The sequence below is a fragment of the Coenobita brevimanus genome, chromosome 39 (genome assembly GCF_032717465.1).
Source record: "Coenobita brevimanus isolate Jiangsu-jjx chromosome 39, ASM3271746v2, whole genome shotgun sequence".
In the NCBI taxonomy this organism is placed as follows: Eukaryota; Metazoa; Arthropoda; class Malacostraca; order Decapoda; family Coenobitidae; genus Coenobita; species Coenobita brevimanus.
Window position 1 is genome coordinate 29,870,533 of NC_136992.1, and position 24,000 is coordinate 29,894,532.

Here is a 24,000-nt window from a genome sequence, read left to right on the forward strand (position 1 = left end):
GGAGGAGGAATTATAATATTAACTATGAAAAATCTAAAAGTCAAGGAAATAAAACTAGATATACCATCACAAGTAGAACTGATTGCCGTAGAGATCGACACATCTGAAGGTAAAGTATTGTAGCCAATTTGTACATGCCACCCAGATCAAACACATGGGAAAGAGACGAATATGAGGACCTGGCAGAGAGTACAATTCAGAGTATAAGATCATTACTACATAAAATGGAAGAGAAATCGGAAAGAATTATACTAACTGGGGACTTCAATACAAATATAAATTGGAATACTCTAGATATAAATAGCCAAGAAAGCTGTTGGGACCAAAAGCTCCTGGATCTCGTACAAGAGTTTTTCTTAACGCAACATGTGAGGGAAACCACCAGAAAAAGAGGACTTGATGTACCTTCAGTGCTAGATCTAATATTTATTAGGCAAGAAAATGATATTGACAGTTTAATATATCACCCTCCACTCGGCAAAAGCGATCATGCAGTACTAAATTATAACTTCAGGATAGCATATGACATAGTAAAAAGCAATGACAGTTACAAAAAGAGCCTAAACTATAAAAAGGGAAATTATCAAGACCTAAAGAAGTATTTCTTAGAAGTTGATTGGGAAAATGAGCTTAGAGGACAAGATTTAAATGCTGTATATAAAAAATTTTGTGAATTTTATGAAATAGGAGTCCAGAAGTACATCCCACAGCACAAAGAAGCAGAAAAGAAAATACAGAAATGGTTCAATACAGAATGTAAAAAATCAAAAGAAAGAGATTTGTTGTGGAATAGATACAGAAGACACAATAGTGAAAGGGCGTATAATAATTACAAACAGGCAAGAAACGACTATACAAGAATAAGGAGGGAAGCCCAAAAACTGTTTGAGGAGGATATAATAAATAAAAGTAGTGATCAACCAAAGCTGTTTTACAGCTATATCAGAAGCAAAACCAAAGTAAAAGATATAATACAATCCATTACGGACGAGAGAATCACTTATACACAAGAGAAAGATATTTGTGAAGCACTAAATAAGAATTTCCAATTAGTTTTTACAGAAGAAAAAAATTTTGAGAGGGACTATGTGGAACACGCATGTCCACACATACTACCATAATATACAAATAGCAGAAAAAGTAATACAGGAGGAGTTAAGTAGATTAGACAGAGGAAAAGCAAGTGGTCCTGATGAAATTTCATGTTGGGTATTACGAGAATGTGCAAAGGAGTTAAGTAAACCATTATTTTTAATTTTCAAGAAATCCTTGAGTCAAGGTAAACTACCTGATATTTGGAAAAAAGCAAATATTGTCCCCTTATTCAAGAAAGGAAATAGACAAAATCCACTCAACTACCGACCAGTATAACTGACCAGTGTTGTAAGCAAGGTATTAAAAAAACTTATAAGAAAAGCTTGGGTAAATCATCTAGAACACAGTATGATAACAGAAAGACAGTTTGGTTTCAGAAAAGGAAAATCATGTGTTACTAATCTGTTGAGCTACTATGACAGAGTAACAAACACAATACAGGAAAGGGAAGGATGGGTGGACAGTATCTATTTAGATTTCAAGAAAGCTTTTGACACAGTACCACACCAAAGACTTTTATGGAAACTGTACCATCAAGGAGGAATTCGAGGCAAACTGTTTTGTTGGATGCAAGACTTTCTCATAAAAAGAGAAATGAGAACAGTACTAAGAGGAAACTACTCATCATGGAAAGAAGTGACTAGTGGAGTACCACAGGGTTCAGTGCTGGCACCAATCATGTTTTTAGTGTATATAAATGATATAAACAGTAACACTGGAAATGAGAGCTATCTGAATATGTTTGCAGATGATGCAAAAATACAAAGGAGAATTACTAACACAGACTCTTGTAAAGGGCTACAAGAAGAATTAAATAAATTTCATGAATGGAGTAGTACATGGCAAATGGAATTCAATGTGGACAAGTGTCATGTAATCAAGTTTGGTAAAAGTGGAAAAAGACCTGATTGGGATTATAAGTTAGGAAATAAAACCCTATGCACATCAGAAAGAGAGAAAGACCTAGGTGTGATTATCAATAACAGACTATCTCCGGCTGACCACATCAGCGAGAAGGTACGGAACATGTATACACTGCTTGCAAATATAAGAATAGCATTCACATACATAAATGAAGACATGCTAAGAAGGATAATAACATCATTCATTAGACCAACCCTGGAATATGCATCAGTAGTCTGGAGTCCTCATCTCAAAAAGCATATAGACAAGATTGAAAAAGTTCAAAGGGCTGCTACAAGATGGATACCAAGCTTAAGGGACCTAAGCTACGAAGAAAGACTAAATAAACTGGAACTACCAACACTACAGGAGAGAAGGAAAAGAGGTGACATGATAATGCTATATAAGTGCATATCAGGAAAGGAGAAAATAGACATAAATGATTACCTAACATATAGAGAAGCATCAGCGAGAGGACACTGCAAAAAACTGCATAAGAAGAGAGGTGATAAAGACGTAAGGAAATTCAGTTTCCCAAACAGAGCAATTGATCAATGGAATGCACTACCGAATGAAATAGTGTGTGCCAAAACAATTCACAAATTTAAGGATATGTACGATGAATATGGTTTAAGACACGGGACAGTACGAGCTTGACTCATTCCTGTAAAGATACAATTAGGTAAGGACAATTAGGTAAGAACACACATGCAAGTCTCACTATTCTCTCTCTCTCTCTCCCCACCTGTCATTATCTTCCTGTCTCTCCCTCTACCTTTCTTCCTCCCTCCCTTCTCTCGCGTAGGGAAGAAGATTCCTCCTCCTCTCCTCCTCCCCATCTCCACCTCCTCCTCCAGCTTCTTCTTCTCCTCCTCCTCCTCTTCCTCCTCCGCCTTCTTCTTCTCCTTCAGCGCCTCCTTCTCTTTCTCTCTCCTCCTCTCAAGGTGGTAGGCAAGCTGGGTCTCCACTGAAAAGACAGATATATGATTAGATAGATAGATAGATAGATAGATGGAGATAGATAGACAGGTAGATAGTTACATGGCTAAATAGATATAGATGAAATGACGGATGGATAGACAGGTGGAGAGATAGATATATGGATAGATAGACAGATGGCTAGGTATGGATGAAGCGATGGATGGATGGATGGACAGATAGATAGATAGATGGTTAGACAGACAGACAGATGGCTAGACAAATCAGAGATAGACATATACATAGACATATATAGACTGAGACAGATAGATAGATAAATACAATAGATAGATACATAGATAAACAGACAGACAGAAATTGATAGATAGACATGCAGACAGAGAGATATAAACAGATAGATAATGAGAGAGAGAGAGAGAGAGAGAGAGAGAGAGAGAGAGAGAGAGAGAGGGGAGGGAAGAAAAAATTAACCACAGATTAAAAAAAAAAAAGTGAAAGGAAAAAATGAAACAAGAGAGAGAAAAGGAAGAAAACTTAACCCATACATAAAAAAATAGAAAAAATAAAAAACAAAAAAAGGGGAAAAGAAACATTAAAAAAGAAAAAAATAACAAGAAAAACCGAAAAAAGGAAGAAAAGGAGAAAAAAAACAAAAACCGGAAAAATGGAAAGAAAATATTGAAAAGGAAGAAAAAGGGAGAAAGAAAAAATTTAAAAAGAAAAAGGGGTAAAGAAAAAAGAAGAAAAAGGAAAATAAAAAAAACAGTAGAAAGAAAAAATTAAAAAGGAAGAAAAAGGGAGAAAGAAAAAATTTGAAAAAGGAAGAAAATGGGAGAAAAAAAAATGCGAAAGAAAAAATTGAAAATGGAAGAAAACGGGAGAAAGAAAAAATTGAATCAGAAAAAGGGAGAAAGAAAAAATTGAATCAGAAAAAGGGAGAAAGAAAAAATTGAAAAGAAAGAAAAAGGGAGAAAAAAAATTTAAAAAGAAAAAGGGATAAAGAAAAAAATTACAATGGAAGCAAAAGGGAGAAAGAAAAAATTGAATCAGAAAAAAGGAGAAAGAAAAAATTGAAAAGGAAGAAAAAGGGAGAAAGAAAAAATTGAAAAAGGAATAAAGTGGGAAAGAAAACATTTAAAAGAAAAAGGGAGAAAGAAAAAATAAAAAAACAGAAGGGAGAAAGAAAAGTAAAAAAAAAAAAGGGAAGAAAAAAGGAGAAAGAAAAAATTAATGGCAGAAAAAGGGAGAAAGAAAAATGAGAGGAAAAAGGAAAAACAAAAAATACGGTTTAAAAAAAAAGAAAACGGGAAAAAGAAAAAAAGGAGAAAGAAAAAAGAACCAAAGGCAGAGAATACAGAACACGACAGAAAAAAGGAAAGAAAAGAAAAAATATATAAAAATGGAGAAAGAATAAATATAAAAAGGGACAGAGCAAAAAAAGAAACAAAAAGACAAAAAAGGAGAAAGACAAAAAAAAGGCAGAAAAAAGGAGAAAGGAAAAAAGAAGAAGAAAGCAGAAAGGAGAAAAGAAGACAGGAGAAAGGGAAAAAAAAAAGGCAGAAAAAAGAAGGAAAAAAAGAAGAAAGCAGAATGGAAAAAAAGAAGAAAGTAGAAAGGAAAAAAAGAAGAAAGTAGAAAGGAAAAAAAGAAGTAGAAAGGAGAATGGAAAAAAAGAAGAAGAAAGGAAAAAAAGAAGAAAGTAGAAAGGAAAAAAAGAAGAAAGGAGAATGGAAAAAAAGAAGAAAGTAGAAAGGAAAAAAAGAAGAAAGGAGAAAAGAAAAAAAGAAGAAAGTAGAAAGGAAAAAAAGAAGAAGAAAGGAGAAAAGAAAAAAAGAAGAAAGTAGAAAGGAAAAAAAGAAGAAAGTAGAAAGGAAAAAAAGAAGAAAGTAGAAAGGAAAAAAAGAAGAAGAAAGGAGAAAAGAAAAAAAGAAGAAAGTAGAAAGGAAAAAAAGAAGAAAGTAGAAAGGAAAAAAAGAAGAAAGTAGAAAGGAAAAAAAGAAGAAGAAAGGAAAAAAAGAAGAAAGTAGAAAGGAAAAAAAGAAGAAAGTAGAAAGGAAAAAAAGAAGAAGAAAGGAAAAAAAGAAGAAAGTAGAAAGGAAAAAAAGAAGAAAGTAGAAAGGAAAAAAAGAAGAAAGTAGAAAGGAAAAAAAGAAGAAAGTAGAAAGGAAAAAAAGAAGAAGAAAGGAAAAAAAGAAGAAAGTAGAAAGGAAAAAAAGAAGAAAGTAGAAAGGAAAAAAAGAAGAAAGTAGAAAGGAAAAAAAGAAGAAAGTAGAAAGGAAAAAAAGAAGAAAGTAGAAAGGAAAAAAAGAAGAAAGTAGAAAGGAAAAAAAGAAGAAGAAAGGAAAAAAAGAAGAAAGTAGAAAGGAAAAAAAGAAGAAAGTAGAAAGGAAAAAAAGAAGAAGAAAGGAAAAAAAGAAGAAAGTAGAAAGGAAAAAAAGAAGAAGAAAGGAGAATGGAAAAAAAGAAGAAAGTAGAAAGGAAAAAAAGAAGGAGAATGGAAAAAAAGAAGAAAGTAGAAAGGAAAAAAAGAAGAAGAAAGGAAAAAAAGAAGAAAGTAGAAAGGAAAAAAAGAAGAAGAAAGGAGAAAAGAAAAAAAGAAGAAAGTAGAAAGGAAAAAAAGAAGAAGAAAGGAAAAAAAGAAGAAAGTAGAAAGGAAAAAAAGAAGAAGAAAGGAGAAAGGAAAAAAAGAAGAAAGGAGAATGGAAAAAAAGAAGAAAGGAGAATGGAAAAAAAGAAGAAGAAAGGAGAAAGGAAAAAAAGAAGAAGAAAGGAGAATGGAAAAAAAGAAGAAAGGAGAATGGAAAAAAAGAAGAAGAAAGGAGAAAGGAAAAAAAGAAGAAGAAAGGAAAAAAAGAAGAAAGTAGAAAGGAAAAAAAGAAGAAGAAAGGAGAAAAGAAAAAAAGAAGAGAGTAGAAAGGAAAAAAAGAAGAAGAAAGGAAAAAAAGAAGAAGAAAGGAAAAAAAGAAGAAGAAAGGAGAAAGGAAAAAAAGAAGAAAGGAGAATGGAAAAAAAAGAAGAAAGGAGAATGGAAAAAAATTGAGAGACAAAATATGAGAAATTGACAAAAAATGAAAGAAAGAAAAAAACAGAGAAAAGGTGAAATAAAAAACTGAATAGTGTGAAGGAAAAAATGAACAAAAGACAGAAAAAAGGAGAAAGAAACAAAGAGAAAGAAAAACGAAAAGACAAAAAAGAGAGAAATGAAAAGGAAGAAAAAAGGAAAGAAAACACAGACACACACACACCATGGTTATCCAGGCTTCACTTACACATCATCACCCAAACAGCACCAAGACCCACTGACCTACACGGGAGTTGCATTCAAACCACGGTAATCCAGGCTTCACTTACACATCATCACCCAAACAGCACCAAGCCCCACTGACCTACACGGGAGTTGCTTCCACACACACACCTACACCCACACCCACACCCACTCACCATTCAAACCACGGTAATCCAGGCTTCACTTACACATCATCACCCAAACAGCACCAAGACCCACTGACCTACACGGGAGTTGCTTCCACACACACACACTAACAATAAAACGCACACACGCTCCCATTCATACACCCTTGAAGCAACTTACTATCACCCAAAGAGCACCAAGACCCACTGACCTACACACGGGTTGCCCCACAGGAGTCGCTTCCAGGCCAGGCACTGATTGACCTCCGTGACCCCCTCGACCTCGCAGTGGCATCGCGTGTGGAGGCGTGACCCCAGGAGACCCACCACGCCCCGCCGACACGCCTCGCTACGGCCCGCACACACCCCCGTCAGGAGGTCAGCCGCGCACCCCACCTCATACTGCTCCAGACGGTACCTGCGGGATGGAGTGCGAGGATCAGGGGAGGCTGAGGAGAGGCATGAGAAAGAAAGGAAGAAAGAAAAAAGATAGAGAGGGACGGATGATGAATAGATATAGATAGATAAACAGATGGATGGACTGATACATGGAGAGAGAGAGAGAGAGAGAGAGAGAGAGAGAGAGAGAAAAGAGAGGGATAGAGAGTTAATGAAGAGTAATAAAGAAGAAAATAGAAGTAATTAGGAGAGGGGAAATTCTCTCTCTCTCTCTCTTTCTCTCCTCTCCCCTCTCTTTATTGCTCCTATTATCCTCTTTATTACGTTCCATCAATTCTTTACTCCTCTCTTTATTGGTTCTCATTAGCCCTCTCTCTCTTTCCCTCTCTCCCTCTCTCACTCCATTTTTCTCTAACATCTTACCTAACTTCATAAAAACTCTTCCCCGTCTGTCTCTCTCTCTTTCACACACCCACACACTCACACACACACACACCTGCAGATGCGGTCTCTCTCTCACCCACCTGCAGATGCGGTCCGTGCAATTTCTCTCTCTCTATCTCTCTCTCTCACCTGCAGATGCGGTCGGTGCGGCAGTCGTGACCGAGGTGGTGGCACAGGGACACGGTCAGGGCTTCGGTCCGGGTGGCGCAGGGAGGGTGGAGGCGGGTCTGGGCGCTGAAGCAGGCTGGGTCCCCCTCCCCACCATTTTGGCCCGGCCTGGGGGGGGGGGAGTTAGTGGGGGATTAGAAGTTAGTGAAGGAGGCAGACAGAAGGGGCAAAGTTAGTGGGGGGTGACAGAATTTAGTGGGGGGCAGAAGTTAGTGGGGGAGAAAGATAGAAGGGGCAAAGTTAGTGGGGGGGATTGTCAGATGAGAAGAGTTAGTGGGGGGCGTTACAAGTTAGTGGGGGAGAGTTTGTGGAGAGTATCTGATGTTAGTGGAGGGTGTTAGAAGTTAGTGGGGCGTCAGAAGTGTTGAAAGTTAGTGGGGTTATAAGTTAGAGGGGGGGAGTCTGTTGGTGATAGGAATTATTGGGGAAGCTGGAAGGGAGAGTTAGTGGGGAAGTGTAGTGTTAGTGGGGGAGAGTTAGAAGTTAGTGGAGGAGACGGAAGGGGCAGAGTTAGTGGGGGAGGGATAGAAGTTAGCAGGGAAAGTTTGAAGTTAGTGGGGGAGAGAGAGAAGAGGCAGAGATTAGAGTCAGAGGCAGGGTAAGTTAGAAAGAGGGGATAGTTGGAGGGAAAAGAGAGATAGACGTGAAGAGGGACAGACAGACAGACAGATACACACACACACATCACCACTCCAATGCTAACTTCCGCATCATACACACACACACACACACACACACACAACAGGAAGCCTACAGTGCGAGCCGTGTGCGTTAACAATAGTGTTTTGTGTCACGTCTCTCCTTCATCTCACTCAGCTCGGCCACTGAACCTCTTGCCGTAAGAATAATAATAATAAAAGAAATACTACTACTACGATTGTTATTTCTACTACTACTACTACTACTATTATTTCTACTACTACTACTACTACTACTAATAATAATAATAATAACAAATAATAATAGCAATAACAATAAGACGAAGAAGAAGAAATAATAATCACAATAATAATAATAATAATAATAATAATTTCTGAAACACACCATGCTTCAGCCTTTTCTTTTTCTTTTTTGGCGCGTTAGGATTTCATAATTTTTCGTCGTGCCCCTGAAGGGAGTTACCCCTGAAGTGGAGGCTTTAAATTACGAAAGAAAATGGGAGATTATGTTTATGTTAATCTCGGTCTTTGGTCTTTCTCTCTCTCTCTATCTATCTATCTCTATCTCTCTCTCTTTCTCTCTCTCTTAAATGCTAATCTGTTTCTCTCTCTCTCTCTCTCTCTCTCTCTCTCTCTCTCTCTCATAACTGCTCGTCTCTGTCTGCGTTTGTCTGCTTGAGTATTTCTGCCTGTCTGTTTCTCTTTCTCTCTCTCTCTCTCTCTGTCTCTCTCTTAATTGCTATTCTCTGTCTGTCTGTTGTCAGCCTGTCTGTCTCTCTGTCTGTCTCTCTGATAAATGCTAATCTCTGTCAGTTTGTGTCTGTCTCACTCATAAATGTTTCTCTCTCTCTCTCTTAAATGTTACTCTGTCTGCATGTCTGTCTGTCTGTCTGTCTCTCTCACCTCCCCGTGTTGACAGTACAAATATCCCAGCCGTATCCCAACTACCTTCTTTCCCCCTTTATGTGTGTGTATTTACCTCAGTGTGTCAACCCCTGTGTGTGCCGGGGTGTGAGTGATGAGGGGAGGGGAGGCGAGGGGAGGGGAGGGGAGGGGAAAGGTGGGGAGGAAGGAGGATGTGATGCTGGAGGAGGGGAGGGGAAGGAGAGGAAAGATGAAGTGGGAATGAGAGAGGCAGGAGGAGTGGGAAGGGGAGGGGAGGGGAGAAGGAAAGGTGAGGAGAGGCAGTGGTGATGCTGGAGGAGGGGAGGGGAGGGAAGGCAGGGTAGAGTAAGAAAGGAGAGGAGAGGAGAGGGGAGGAAGGAAGAGCAGAGGGGGGAAGGGGGGGAGAGATATGGGAGGGAAAATGAAGGGAAAGAGGTGGATGAAAGGGGAGAGAGGATGAGTTGGGGAGGGGGGAGAGGAGAGGAGACAGGGAGAAAGCTGAGGGTTGGGGGGAGGGGAAATGAGGGGTAAGAGATGGTGTGTGTGTGTGTGTGTGTGTGTGTGTGTGTGTGTGTGTGTGTGTGTGTGTGTGTGTGTGTGTGTTCGAAAAATCTCCCCTTTGCTGAATCAAATCGTCTGGTGGTAGCAAGAATAAATCAAACAATGAAATGCGTCACGGGACTGGATGGGGTTAAGAGGGAGGGAAAATACGTGGCGTTTGAAAGGATGACATAGAAAGTGAAATGACTGAACTCTCTCTCTCTCTCTCTCTCTCACACACACACACACACACACACACACTCTTGCAGATGCGGTCCGTGTAATTGTCTGTCTGTGTGTCTGTGTGTCTGTCTGTCTGTCTGTCTGTCTGTCTGTCTCTCTCTCTCTCTCTCTCTCTCTCTCTCTCTCAGGCAGCAAAACAACAACACAGGTAATCACAGTCACCTGGAAAAATCATCTCATTAGCATAAATAAACAGGTAACTTTTGCACCTGCCAGAACAGATTAGTATTTATTTATTTATTTATTAGGATTTATTTTTTATTTATGTATTAGGATTTATTAGCTTCATTTATTTATTAGTATTTCTTTATTAGGATTTATTGGCTTCATTTATTATTTATTTTTATTTATTTATTGGGATTTATTAGCTTTATTTATTTATTTTTATTTATTTACTAGGATTTATTGGCTTTATTTACTTATTATTTATTTTATTTATTTATTAGGATTATTAGCTTTAATTATTTATTAGTACTTATTTATTTATTTATTTATCAGCTTTATTTAATTATTTGTATTTTTTATTAGGATTTATTAGCTGTATTTAATTATTAGTATTTACTTATTTATTTATGTATTAGGATTTATGAACTTTATTTAATTAGTAGTTTATTTATTTATTTATTTATTGAGATTTATTAGTTTTTATTTATTTATTCATTAGGATTTATTAGCTTTTATTTATTTATTCTTTAGGATTAATTAGCTTTACTTATTTATTTATTAGTACTTATTAGGATTTATTGGCTTTTATTTATTAGGATTTATTAGCTTTTTTAATAATAATTTTTTTAGTAGCATTAATCTATTTACTTAACTGACAGAATTTATTTATTTATTTACTAGTATTTATATCTATTAATATTTTTTATTATAGTGATTAGTATTTATTTACTTATTAATATTTGTTTATTTAATAGTATTTATCAGAACTTATTTATTATTAGTGCTCTATCTATTAATTTATTACTATATCTTTATTAGCATTTCTTTATGTATCTATTTATATGTTTGTATTTATTATTACAACGTTACGTCACTTTTCATTTCCCTTAAACTCCCTAATTTCCGTTTCACCTTCGAGATAATTTAACTGAGATGGAGGGCCAAGAGGTACAGAAAATAAACGAAATGCCATGACACTGAGGCATAGTGTGTTGGACGACCTGCATGACAGCACACACACACAGACGTACCTACACACACACACGTACCTACACACACACACGTACCTACACACACACACGTACCTACACACACAAACGTACCTACACACACACACGTACCTACACACACACACATACCTACACACACAGACGTACCTACACACACACACGTACCTACACACACACACGTACCTACACACACACACGTACCTACACACACACACAGACCTACACACACACACGTACCTACACACACACACGTACCTACACACACACACACGTACCTACACACACACACGTACCTACACACACACACGTACCTACACACACACACGTACATACACACACACACAGACGTACCTACACACACACACAGACGTACCTACACACACACACACGTACCTACACACACACACAGACGTACCTACACACACAGACGTACCTACACACACAGACGTACCTACACACACAGACGTACCTACACACACACACGTACCTACACACACACACACACGTACCTACACACACACACACGTACCTACACACACACACACACACGTACCTACACACACACACACACGTACCTACACACACACACACACGTACCTACACACACACACACACACACGTACCTACACACACACACACACACACGTACCTACACACACACACACACACACGTACCTACACACACACACACGTACCTACACACACACACACACACACACACACGTACCTACACACACACACACACAAGTACCTACACACACACACACACACACACACGTACCTACACACACAGACGTACCTACACACACACACACGTACCTACACACACACACGTACCTACACACACAGACGTACCTACACACACACACGTACCTACACACACACACGTACCTACACACACTGACGTACCTACACACACACACGTACCTACACACACACACACGTACCTACACACACACACACACGTACCTACACACACACACACGTACCTACACACACACACGTACCTACACACACACACACGTACCTACACACACACACGTACCTACACACACACACGTACCTACACACACACACACGTACCTACACACACACACGTACCTACACACACACACACGTACCTACACACACACACACACACACGTACCTACACACACACACACGTACCTACACACACACACACACACGTACCTACACACACACACGTACCTACACACACACACGTACCTACACACACACACACACACGTACCTACACACACAGACGTACCTACACACACACACACACACGTACCTACACACACACACGTACCTACACACACACACACAGACGTACCTACACACACACACGTACCTACACACACACACACACACACGTACCTACACACACAGAAGGCGACGCTGAAGGCCAGGTGGTGTCGGTGCTCCTGAAGGTAGACACACACACACACACACACACACACACACACACGTACCTACACACACAGAAGGCGACGCTGAAGGCCAGGTGGTGTCGGTGCTCCTGAAGGTACACACACACACACACACACACACGTACCTACACACACAGAAGGCGACGCTGAAGGCCAGGTGGTGTCGGTGCTCCTGAAGGTACACACACACGTAACTACACACACACACGTACCTACACACACACACACAGACGCGCACACACACACACACACACGTACCTACACACACAGAAGGCGACGCTGCAGGCCAGGTGGTGTCGGTACTCCAGAAGGTACACACACACACACACACACACACACAGACGCGCGCACACACACACACACACAGACGCGCGCACACACACACACACACACACACACACGTACCTACACACACAGAAGGCGACGCTGAAGGCCAGGTGCTGTCGGTGCTCCTGAAGGTACACACACACACACACACACACACACACACACGTACCTACACACACAGAAGGCGACGCTGAAGGCCAGGTGCTGTCGGTGCTCCTGAAGGTACTTGTAAAGGTCCTGAAGGGAGTCTCTGCACGCCTCCTGATGGCAGAAGGACAGGCAGTGGCCCTGGATCATCTGAAGGTGACTGAAAGAAAAAAGAGAGAAAGATTAAAGAAAGACGTCTCTCTCTCTGGTGACTGAAAGAAGACAGTGAGAGAGAGAGAGAGAGAGAGAGAGAGATTAAAGAAAGACGTCTGTTCTACCCATCTATCTATTTATCTATGAACGAATCTCTCTCTCTCTCTCTCTAAAAGTCAGTGTCAAGATTAAGTGTCCTCATATATTTTCTTCCTCTCTTCGATCGCCTCATCTAATTCCTCATATTTCCAACACACTTTCCTTCCCCCCCTTCTCCTCACAGAATCCCTAAGGTCGTTAAGCCTGGCCAGCAAGTAAGGAGTTTCAACCTAAATTATTCCACCAAACTTGCAAACTTACTAAAGACAGAATTGGACTTTTTTTTAATTCTGCAAACTTCCTAAGACAGACGGAACTGGATTTTTTTTCTTTTTTTATTTTATTTTCTTTATTAATTTTTTTGATGTGTAGTGTGCATGCGTTACAATTATTTTCAGTGGATTTAGGGTGACAGTTATGGGGGTGGTAAGGGTGACGTAGATGGTGAGGGTGTGGTGGGTAGGGTGTGTGATGAAGGTGTGGTGGGTAGGGTGTGTGGTGAAGGTGTGGTGGGTAGGGGGGGTGGTGAAGGTGTGGTGGGTAGGGGGGGTGGTGAAGGTGTGGTGAGTAGGGTGTGGTGGATAGGGGGGGTGGTAAGGGTGTGGTGGGTAGGGGTGGTGGTGAAGGTGTGGTGGGTAGGGTGTGTGGTAAGGGTGTGGTGGGTAGGGTGTGTGGTGAGGGTGTGGTGGGTAGGGTGTGTAGTAAGGGTGTGGTGGGTAGGGTGTGTGGTGAGGGTGTGGTGGGTAGGGTGTGTGGTGAGGGTGTGGTGGGTAGGGTGTGTGGTGAGGGTGTGGTGGGTAGGGTGTGTGGTAAGGGTGTGGTGGGTAGGGTGTGTGGTGAGGGTGTGGTGGGTAGGGTGTGTGGTGAGGGTGTGGTGGGTAGGGTGTGTGGTGAGGGTGTGGTGGGTAGGGTGTGTGGTAAGGATGTGGTGGGTAGGGTGTGTGGTGAGGGTGTGGTGAGGGTGTGGTGGGTAGGGTGTGTAGTAAGGATGTGGTGGGTAGGGTGTGTGGTAAGGGTGTGGTGGGTAGTGAAGATGGATGATGACCTGACCCCAACGACCCGATCTGACCCCTGTGACCTCTACTCTGGGTACGTCTGCACTCCTACGGATATTGGATAAAAAATGGAGGTACAATATGTGAGGTGGCTGAGAGATAGATAGACAGATAGATAGATAGATAGATAGATAAACAGATAGATAGACAGATAGATAGGTAGATAGACGGATGGATATAGATAGATAAATGAACAAATGGACAGACAGAGATAGACAGATAGATAGACAGATACAGGTAAACACAGACAGATAGATGTACAGAGAGAGAGAGAATACAGTACACCAGCATCAGACTCCACTGTACTGTACTACCCCTCTCAGAGTACATATACCTGTGTACTTCATTAAGTTAATTACAGGACGCTAGATATTACAAAAAAGTACTCATGCTACTTCAATATTACCAGGGTGTACTCTAACGTGGCACTGGGAGCTCCGTAACACCTCTTCCTATGCGATTTATTCCGTAACTGCACCTCGAAATTCTCTTCTATGTAAAAAAATATTAAGGTATAGAAAGCAGTGTGTGTGTGTGTGTGTGTGTGTGTGTGTGTGTGTGTCTTATCAGAGCCATAAGGGTCAGAGCACTATAAGAGGGAATAAGGCTGCCTACCTTCTTTCCTGCCTTACCCAAGTCCTGCCTACCTCCCTAACTCAACTTGCCTTCATCACTCCACCTGCCTTACCCTCCCTGCCTCACTTGGCTTCCCTAATCACTCTTTCTACCTCTCCTCTCCTGCCTGCCCCTGCCTCACCTGGCTTCCCAACCTTCCTCGTGCCTTACCCCCCTCCCCGTTGCCTACCCTCTACCTCACCTAGCATCCTTAATCATTCCTGCCTCTCCTCCCCTGCCTCACCCCTCCCACACCTAGCTCCCCAACCCTCCTCCTGTCTCTCCTCTCCTGCCTGTGCCTCCCTCCCCCCTCTTCCTGCCGCTCCCCTCCCTCCCCCTTCCTCCCCATCCTCCTCCTGCCTACCCCTTGCCTCACCTGCTGCACTCCTCGTCTGCCTGGCACGCTGCTAGGGCTGCCTGACACGAGTCCTCCACCTGGTCTGCCAGCCTCAAGACCGTGGTGTCGTCGGAGGCTGTGGGGAGGAGAAAGAGAAGGAAATAAGACCACAGGAAATAAGTCCACAAGAAATAAGCCCACAGGAAATAAGTCAACAGGAAATAAGTCCATATGAAATGAGTCCACAGGAAATAAGTCCATAGGAAATAAGTCCACAGGAAATAAGTCCACAGGAAATAAGTCCATAGGAAATAAGTCCACAGGAAATAAGTCCACAGGAAATAAGTCCACAGGAAATGAGTCCACGGAAAATAAGTCCACGGAAAATAAGTCCACAGGAAATAAGTCCACAGGAAATGAGTCCATAAGAAATAAGTCCACAGGAAATAAGCCCACAGGAAATACGGGAAATATGCCCACAGGAAATACGGGAAATATGCCCACAGGAAATACGGGAAATAAGCCCACAGGAAATACGGGAAATAAGCCCACAGGAAATACGGGAAATATGCCCACAGGAAATACGGGAAATAAGCCCACAGGAAATACGGGAAATATGCCCACAGGAAATACGGGAAATATGCCCACAGGAAATACGGGAAATATGCCCACAGGAAATACGGGAAATATGCTCACAGGAAATACGGGAAATATGCCCACAGGAAATACGGGAAATAAGCCCACAGGAAATACGGGAAATATGCCCACAGGAAATACGGGAAATATGCCCACAGGAAATACGGGAAATATGCCCACAGGAAATACGGGAAATATGCCCACAGGAAATAAGGCCACAGGAAATAAGTCCACAGGAAAAAAAGTCATCGGGGTGAAAGGATGAAAGAGTAGGATAAATCATGTAAAAGTATGTGTGTGTGTGTGTGTGTAAGAGAGAGAGAGAGAGAGAGAGAGAGAGAGAGAGAGAGAGAGAGAGAGAAGGAGGGAAATGTCACAAGGTCAGGCAAGGAAAGGAAGATGAGGCCAGGGATGTGGTGTGGCCCTCAGATGCTGGGTGGTGTGGGTGGTGGATGTGGTGGGTGGTGGGTGCGGTGGGCGGTGGGTGGAGACGGGGTGGGCTGGGAATGGGCCTGGGTGGGGTCTGCGGGGTGTCCTCATGGCGCTTCAATTAAGATAATGGTGTGTGCTTTTGCCCTGCCCCGCCCTGTAGCAAGATAGGGCAGGGCAGGGCAGGAGAGAGGATGGGAAGGGCAGGGCAGGGCAGGGCAGGTAAGGAACAGGTAGAGCAGGGCAGGGCAGGAAAGAGAAAGGATGGGAAGGGAAGGGCAGGGCAGGGCAGGTACGAACAGGGAAGGAACAGGTAGGACAGGGCAGGAAAGAGAAAGGATGGGAAGGGCAGGGAAGGACATGGAAAGAACAGGTAGGGCAGGGCAGGGAAGGACATGGAAAGAACAGGTAGGGCAGGGACAGAGCAGTGTGGGTAAGGCAAGGCAGACAGAATAAGGCAATGTGGGGTAGGGTAGGCAGTAGGTAGTCGAAGCGGCGAAGGGATAGGTAGGATGGACATTATAAGTAAGGCAGGAAGGGACATTATAAGTAAGGCAGGAAGGAGAGGCATGGGGAGACATGTGGCTGAGGCAGGGTGGGATAGGGTAGGCAGAAGGAGAGGCGGGGTGGGGTGGGAAGGAGCAATTTGTGTTAAGGTGAAGAGTGTAGTGGTGCGGGCAGGGGGGGAGTTGTGGTTATGGTGTGATGTGGGTGTGGTGATGAGTGTGATGTTGTGGTTGTAATGATGTGGTGGTTTTATGTGTCTGTACTGGTAGTAGTGTGGTTATGGTGGTTGTGGTTGTGTTGTGGTGAGGTTGTGGTTGTAATGGTGAGGATGCGGTGGTAGTGGTGTGGTTGTGGTGGTAGTGGTATGGATATGGTAGCAACATTAGTGGTGGTGTGACTTTGGTTATTGTGGTTGTGACTGCAGTGATGTTGTAGTGGTGATAGTGAAGTAGCTGTAGTAGAAGTGGTGTAGTACAGTGCTTGCGGTGAAACAGTAGTAGTAGCAGTAGTAGTAGTAATAGTAGTAGTAGTATGGTTGTAGCTGTACTGATGAGGAAGTGGTAGTGATAGTGGGGCAAGGTGGAGAGGGGTGGGGTGGGGCTGTGAGAGAGTGGTGGGGTGGGGCTGAGGAAGAGGTGGGGTGGGGCTGATGGAGAAGGGTGGGGTGGGGCTGAGGAAGAGGTGGGGTGGGGGTGATGAGAGGGGTGGGGTGGGACTGAAACTGGGGGAGGGGGGGGTTGGGGGTGGCTGGAAATGCGGTGGGGGAAAATTCAGCTAACAACACTCATGGGACTGGCTCTGAAATTGGTTTACCTCATAGTGTGGTGGTGGTGGTGGTGGTGGTAATTGTGGTGGTGGTGTGGTGGTAATTGTAGTGGTGGTGGTAGTGGTGAAGGCAAGACTTACTGTGGTAGTGGTGGTGATAATGACTGTGGTGAAAATATAACTCCGAAAATGTTGGTGATATGTACTGTGATGATGGTGGTGGTGGTGGTGGTGAGGGGGGAGGCAGGTGTTGCGGTTATTGTGGTTGGGGTGGTGAGGGTGAAGGTTGTTGTGGTGGTGGTGAAGGTAATGTTAACTGTGGTGCTGGTGGTGGTGGTGGAATGAATACTTGTGTTTTTATGATGGTAATTGTGGTGGTGGTGGTGGTAATGGTGATTCGTGGTTGTAATGTGGTGGTGGAGATATATTAGGCTATTCCCCCTCCCCACTCTCTCCAACTACTGCATCCACTCCTCCACTTCTTCTCCAACTCTCTTCCACCACTACTTTATCCACTAACCTATCCCCTCTCCACCACTAACCTATCGTCCTATGTAATCCCCCCCCCTCTCTCCACCACTATCCTACTTCTCTCCATCACTCTAACCACGCTTCATTTTCTCCCTCATCTCTCCACCATTCGACCTATCCTCCTTCTCCAACATTAACCACTCCTCCATCTCCTCCCTCACCATCTCTCCACCACTACCCTACTCCTCTCCACCGTTCTAACTATCCTCATCTCCCACACTCTCTCCACCATTCGACCTATCCTTCTCCAACACTACCCCATCCCTCTCCCTCACAACCTCTCCACCACTACCCAAAGTCCTCTCTACCATTCTAACTCCTTCATCCTCTCCCTCAAAATCTCTCCACCATTCGATCTATCCTTCTCCATCTTCTCTCTCAGTGTCTCCATCACTCGACTTATCCTTCTCCAACATTACTTCAACCACTCCTTCATCTTCTCTCTCAGTCTCTCCAACACTCGACCAATCCTTCTCCAACATTAACCACTCCTCCATCTTCTCCCTCAAAATCTCTCCACCAATCGACCTACCCTCCGCCACCTTCTCCCTCAATCTCTCCACCACTCGACCTATCCAACATTAACCACTCCTCCATCTTCTCCCTCAATCTCTCTCCTCCTTCTCCACCACTCGACCTATCTTTCTCCAACATTAACCACTCCTCCATCTTCTCCCTCAATCTCTCTTCTCCTTCTCCACCACTCGACCTATCTTTCTCCAACATTAACCACTCCTCCATCTTCTCCCTCAATCTCTCTTCTCCTTCTCCACCACTCGACCTATCTTTCTCCAACATTAACCACTCCTCCATCTTCTCCCTCAATCTCTCTTCCCTCTCCATCACTGCTCTTCTCCAACATTACATTAACCACTCCTCCATCTTCTCTCACCATCTCTCCATCCTTCCCCACCACTGCTCCCTTCCTCGCCCCTTCTCCAACATTACATTAACCATTCCTCCATCTTCTCTCTCCATCCTTCCCCACCATTGTTCCCTCCCTCGCCCCGACTCACCTGGATGGGGTCTGTGTTGGAGGTAGTGGTGGATGGTGGAGAGGGGGTAGACTGGCTCGGCTTGCGACGCGGACACCACCAGCAAGGCAGGCGCAGACGTGGGGACGGTGACGGAGGTGGTGAGGGGACTGCCAAGGAGTTCAGACACCTTGGACATTGTGGCCACGCGCCCTGGGTAGTTGTCACCTGGAGGAGGGGGGAAAAGAGGAAAAAATGTTGTACTTGGAGGGGAAAAAGAGGAAAAAATGTTGTACATGAAGAGGGAGGGGAAAAAAGAGGTGAGAACTTGTTGTACTTGCAGGGGAAAAAGAGGTGAGAAATTGGTGGAAAAAAGAGGTAAGAAATTGGTGTACCTAAGGAGAGGGAAAAAAGAGGTAGGAAAAAGAGGGAAGAACTTGTTGTACCAGAAGGGGGAAAAAGAGGAAAAAATGTTGTACTTGGAGGGGAAAATGAGGTAAGAAATTGTTGTACTTGAAGAAGGAGGGGAGAAAGAGGTAAGAATTTGTATAGAGGTAAGAAACTGTTGTATAGAGGTAAGAAACTGTTGTATAGAGGTAAGAAACTGTTGTATAGAGGTAAGAAACTGTTGTATGGAGGTAAGAAACTGTTGTATAGAGGTAAGAAACTGTTGTATGGAGGTAAGAAACTGTTGTATAGAGGTAAGAAACTGTTGTATAGAGGTGAGAAACTGTTGTATAGAGGTAAGAAACTGTTGTATAGAGGTAAGAAACTGTTGTATAGAGGTAAGAAACTGTTGTATAGAGGTAAGAAACTGTTGTATAGAGGTAAGAAACTGTTGTATGGAGGTAAGAAACTGTTGTATAGAGGTAAGAAACTGTTGTATAGAGGTAAGAAACTGTTGTATAGAGGTAAGAAACTGTTGTATGGAGGTAAGAAACTGTTGTATAGAGGTAAGAAATTGTTGAACATGAAGAGGGAGGGGAAAAAGAGGTAAGAGACTGCTGTACTTGAAGAGGGGGAGAAAGAGGTAAGGAAATATTAGCATTACAAAAGAAAGTCACCCTCTCCTTCAACGATGGGAGGAAGTAGCCTAGACCAGGGCCTCTACGCTCCCGGTGGAAAAATAAAACTGGGATGTGAAGAAGAAAAGGAAGATGAAGAGAGAGTGAATGAATGAATGAAGGAAGGATGGAAGGAAAGGAGGAAGAAAGACGGGAAGGAAAAGGAAGGCAAGCAAGCAGGAAGGAAGGAAGGCAAGAAGGAAGGAAGGAAAAGGAAGGAGGGCAGGCAGGAAGGAAGAAGATGTGGCGGAGAGCAGAAATATATACATGGGAGTGGAAATGAATGGAAATGAAAAACGAAGAGGAAAGAAATTTGGTGCAGACACACTAAACAAGAAAATATGGCGTAAAAGACGACAATGAGGATGGAAATGGGTATGGAGGGGGAGAGATATTGAGGAGCAAATGGGTGAACAATGGGTGAGGGAATGGAGGGACATGGGTGAGGGGTAGAAGCAGGTGAGTAGGTAGGAGTGAGAGCAGAAGTGGACATGGGGAAAAGGAAATAGATTAAGAGTGGATTATGGAGAGATAGACAGAGAGGGTAGGTTGTGTAAGGCTTAGATCATGTGTGTGTGTGTGTGTGTGTGTGTGTGTGTGTGTGCAAGTTTCAGTGTGAATATACGTGTAAAGGAGCATGTGTAGACGCAAGTGGAGGTGTAAGTGCAAATTTAAGTGTAAATGAATATAAGTGTGAATAAGTGTGCAAGTGTAAATTAAGTTCCAGTGTGTGTGTGTGTGTGTGTGTGTGTGTGTGTGTGTGTGTGTCTCAAGTGGGTGTAAGGAGGTCAGAAGTCGCGTGGCGTCCGGAAAGTAATTATTGGCGGCTCAGGTCGGGTTAGGTCAAAGGGCACAAGGAAAAATGAGAGAGAGAGAGAGAGAGAGAGAGAGAGAGAGAGAGAGAGAGAGAGAGAGAAAGAGAGAGAGAGAGAGAGAGTTGACATCTGTTGGCTAAATCAATCATTATCATTATAAAAAAATGGGTCGGTAATCTAAAGAAAAAACAAATAATAATAATAATAATAATAATTATAATAATAATAATAATACCGTAATAATAAAAATACTAATACTAATACTAATAATAATAATAATATAATAACAATAATAATATTAATAATAATAATAATAATAATAATAATAATAATAATAGTAATAGGAAGACGAAGACGAAGAAGAAGAAGAAGAAGGAGGAGGAAGAGGAGGAGGCGGAGGTGGAGGCGAAGACGGAGGAAGAGGAGGAACACGAATAACAAGAACACTAGAACGACCTAAACTCATCTAACGTGTTTTTTGCCAGTGTGAGGGAGTGTATGGCGCTACAAGGCCTTCAGGTGATTGGATTGAGCCTGATGGGTTACCTGTTTACCTCCTGACGGCGCCGCAGCAGGAGGAAATATTGTGCCTTGGACACTCTCAGCGTGGGTAGTGTCAGTATTGTTTGCTATTTATCTATTTATCTTATTTATCTATTTATTCATCTGTATTTATGTTTATCTATTTTTTATTTATTTTATTCTTACGTATTTATCTGTTTATCTATTATTATTTATTCTATTATTTTTAGGTATTTATCTATTTATATGTATTTATCTGCCTATTTTCATTTATTTCATTATTCTTACGTATATATCTACTTATTTGTATTTACCTGGTTATCTATTTCATTTATTTATTTGTTAGTGTATTTATTTCCAATTATCTATATCTATCTATTTATCTATTTTCATTTATTCTTTTGTATTTAATTTCTTTATATCTATCTATTTATCTATCGTCATATATTTTTTAACCTATTTACTTTATTTTCATTTACTTATTATTTTCATCTATCAAATTATTTTTATTTATTTCTTGTATCTTTTTTATTTACTTATTTAATGGTGATTTATTCTCGTAACCAGACGATTTTATTTCCTCACAAACTGAAGAAAAAGGAAGAAAAAAATTGTCTTGTTTTAACACTGAAAATAAACAATACTCCATTGGCTCTACCCTGGCCTACTTCGCCACCCCAGCTCTGCCTCTAACATTATTGTCATGGTTCCATCTATCTATCTATCTATCTATCCATCTGTGTATCTATCTATCTGTCTATCTATGTATCTATCTGTCTATCTATCTATTGCCAGACGCCTTAATCCTGTAAAGGATGGTCAAAAACGAATCGCCTTTCACCCCAAACTTCTCCATCTCATCCTCGGCCTTCCCCTCCCCTTCCCCTCTCCACCACACTCACATGCTCGTACTCTCGCCTAGTCAGTCTCTGTGTTCATCCTCTCCACATAGCCGAGAGAGAGAGAGAGAGAGAGAGAGAGAGAGAGAGAGAGAGAGAGAGAGAGAGAGAGAGAGAGAGAGAGAGAGAGAGAAAAATGTGTGTGTGTGTGTGTGTGTGTGTGTGTGTGTGTGTGTGTGTGTGTGTGTGTGTGTGTGTGTGTGTGTGTGTGTGAGAGAGAGAGAGAGAGAGAGAGAGAGAGAGAGGCATTCACGCTCAAAAGTGGATATAAAGTAGGATAGTTAACGCCAAGGCCAAGCAATGAGGTCAGGTCACGAGAGAAGGTATGTTAGGTCAAGGTCGATACAGGTGAGGCGAGGTCAGGTGATTGAAAGGTAGGGTAAGGTATGTACTGTATGTTAGGTCAGGTCAGGTCATGGTAGGGTAGGGAAAAGTCGGGTGGGGTGGAGTGGGGTGGGGTGGGGTAGGGAAGAGTAGGGTTGGATAGGGTAGGGTAGGGTAGGGTACAGTAGGGGAGGGAAGGGAAGGGAAGGGAAGGGAAGGGAAGGGAATGGTAGGGTAGAGTAAGGTAGGGAAGGATAGGGTAGCGTAGGGTAGGGTAGGGTAGGATGAAGTGAAGAAGCAGAAAAGTTTATATTTAGTGGAGGGTGTACAAATAACAAAGTGAACATACCAAGACAGGGGCTGTGGTTAAAGTAAAAGTACATAAAGTACATAAAATAAAGTACATAAAGTAAAGTACATAAAGTAAAGTACATAAAATAAAGTACATAAAGTAAAAGTACATAAACAGCAGAGAGTGTACAAGCAAGAGTACAAATTAAAGAGCGTACATGTGGTGAAGTGTACATACCAAGGCAGGGGTTGTGGTTGAAGTGGGAGTACACCCTGGAACACTTTCTGTCCCCCCCGTCAGGACAGATGCAGCCCAGCAGGGGAGTCTCACGCATGTCACGCCAGGCCAGCACGCACGACGACCTGGCGGCGAGAGGGGCTGGGGTCAGGTGGAGTGTGGCTGGGAAGGGTAAGTCAGATAGGGTTAGTTTAGGCTGGGTTGGGTTGGATAGGGCGGGTCAGATAGGGTTAGTTTAGGCTGGGTTGGGTTGGATAGGGCAGGTCAGGTGGGATTAGTTTTGGCTGGATTGGGTTAGGTTAGGCTAGGCTGGGTTGGGATGGGTTGGGTTGGGTTGCATTGGGATGGAGTGGGTTGGGTTGGGTTGGGTTGAGTTAGGATAGGTTGGGTTGGGTTGGGTTGGGCTGGTAAATATAACGATAATAAGGGGTTTGATGGGGTTATGATGATGTAAATAATGAGAGGGGTGGAAGTACTGCAGATAATAGTAGTAGCAGTGGTAGTAGTGACAGTAGTAGTATCAGAAATAGTAGTAGCAGTAAGAGTAGTAGCCATACCATTACTACTGCTATTACTACTTACACAACTACTATTACAACCTCAACTACCCCTCTCCTCATTACCACCATCATTCCACGCCATCCTGCCCCATCATCATAATATTCGTCTTTCAGGTGTAAGTGTCAAAAGATGTCTCCCGCAGTCTCTCATCGCCTGCACTCCCTTCACTGTCCTCGGCTTCGGAACTTACTCTCTCTCAGATTTATCATTCCTCCTTCCACTCTCAGATTTATCATTCCTCCTTCCAGTTCCCAATTCTCCCTCTGTCTGTCTGTCTCTCTCTCTCTTTTTCAGAATCATCCTTCCCTCTTCATTCTTTTTCCTTCCTCCTCCCAGTCTCCACTCCCCTCTTTCTCTCTCTCTCTCTTTCAGAATCATCCTTCCCTCTTCATTCTTTTTCCTTCCTCCTCCCAGTCTC

At 42.5% G+C, this 24,000-nt stretch overlaps 1 protein-coding gene across 1 annotated transcript in view; it reads right to left on the bottom strand.

The window, feature by feature from the left end:
• LOC145396836 (uncharacterized) overlaps positions 1-24,000 on the bottom strand; it is a 135,203-nt gene that overhangs the window by 19,980 nt on the left and 91,223 nt on the right. Inside the window, exons 5-13 of the mRNA XM_080270120.1 lie at positions 23,022-23,146; positions 18,941-19,096; positions 17,744-17,760; positions 16,050-16,185; positions 15,066-15,162; positions 12,790-12,927; positions 7,321-7,467; positions 6,561-6,766; positions 2,800-2,965 (exon numbers count right to left, since the gene is read on the bottom strand). Of these exons, the coding sequence (XP_080126246.1) occupies positions 2,800-2,965; positions 6,561-6,766; positions 7,321-7,467; positions 12,790-12,927; positions 15,066-15,162; positions 16,050-16,185; positions 17,744-17,760; positions 18,941-19,096; positions 23,022-23,146 (1,188 nt within the window). The remainder of the gene's footprint in view (positions 1-2,799; positions 2,966-6,560; positions 6,767-7,320; positions 7,468-12,789; positions 12,928-15,065; positions 15,163-16,049; positions 16,186-17,743; positions 17,761-18,940; positions 19,097-23,021; positions 23,147-24,000) is intronic.